The sequence below is a fragment of the Mesitornis unicolor genome, unplaced genomic scaffold, assembly GCF_000695765.1.
Source record: "Mesitornis unicolor isolate BGI_N332 unplaced genomic scaffold, ASM69576v1 scaffold29131, whole genome shotgun sequence".
Classification (NCBI taxonomy): domain Eukaryota; kingdom Metazoa; phylum Chordata; class Aves; order Mesitornithiformes; family Mesitornithidae; genus Mesitornis; species Mesitornis unicolor.
The window spans coordinates 14,210-14,461 of NW_010165082.1; the positions used below are offsets into that span (position 1 = coordinate 14,210).

The window sequence follows — 252 nt, forward strand, 5'->3', positions numbered from 1 at the left end:
CGGATACCGGGAGATGACCGAGGCCGCTTTCCTGCGGGACAGCGCCGGTCAGCAATCAGGCGCGAAAGGCGCCACCAGCCCGGCGGCGGGCTGGGCCCCTGGACGGGGGTGCCGGGGAAAGGGGGTACCTGTAGGCGTTGTACTTGTGGATAGCCCGGTTAACATTGCGCTCGTAATTGGCCAGCTCTGCGGAGAGAAGCACGGTGAGAACGGCCAGGCCGCGCCCCCCTCCCCCGCACACACCTACCCGTG

The 252-nt window shown here is 68.3% G+C and overlaps 1 protein-coding gene across 1 annotated transcript in view; it reads right to left on the minus strand.

Annotated features, from left to right (window-relative positions):
* Window positions 1–226, minus strand: part of POLB (polymerase (DNA directed), beta) — a gene marked incomplete at its 5' end in the record, with an annotated part of 9,437 nt that extends 9,211 nt beyond the window's left edge. Inside the window, 2 exons of the mRNA XM_010194524.1 lie at window positions 1–31; window positions 129–226. Of these exons, the coding sequence (XP_010192826.1) occupies window positions 1–31; window positions 129–226 (129 nt within the window). The remainder of the gene's footprint in view (window positions 32–128) is intronic.
* Between the last annotated feature and the right edge of the window lie 26 nt (window positions 227–252).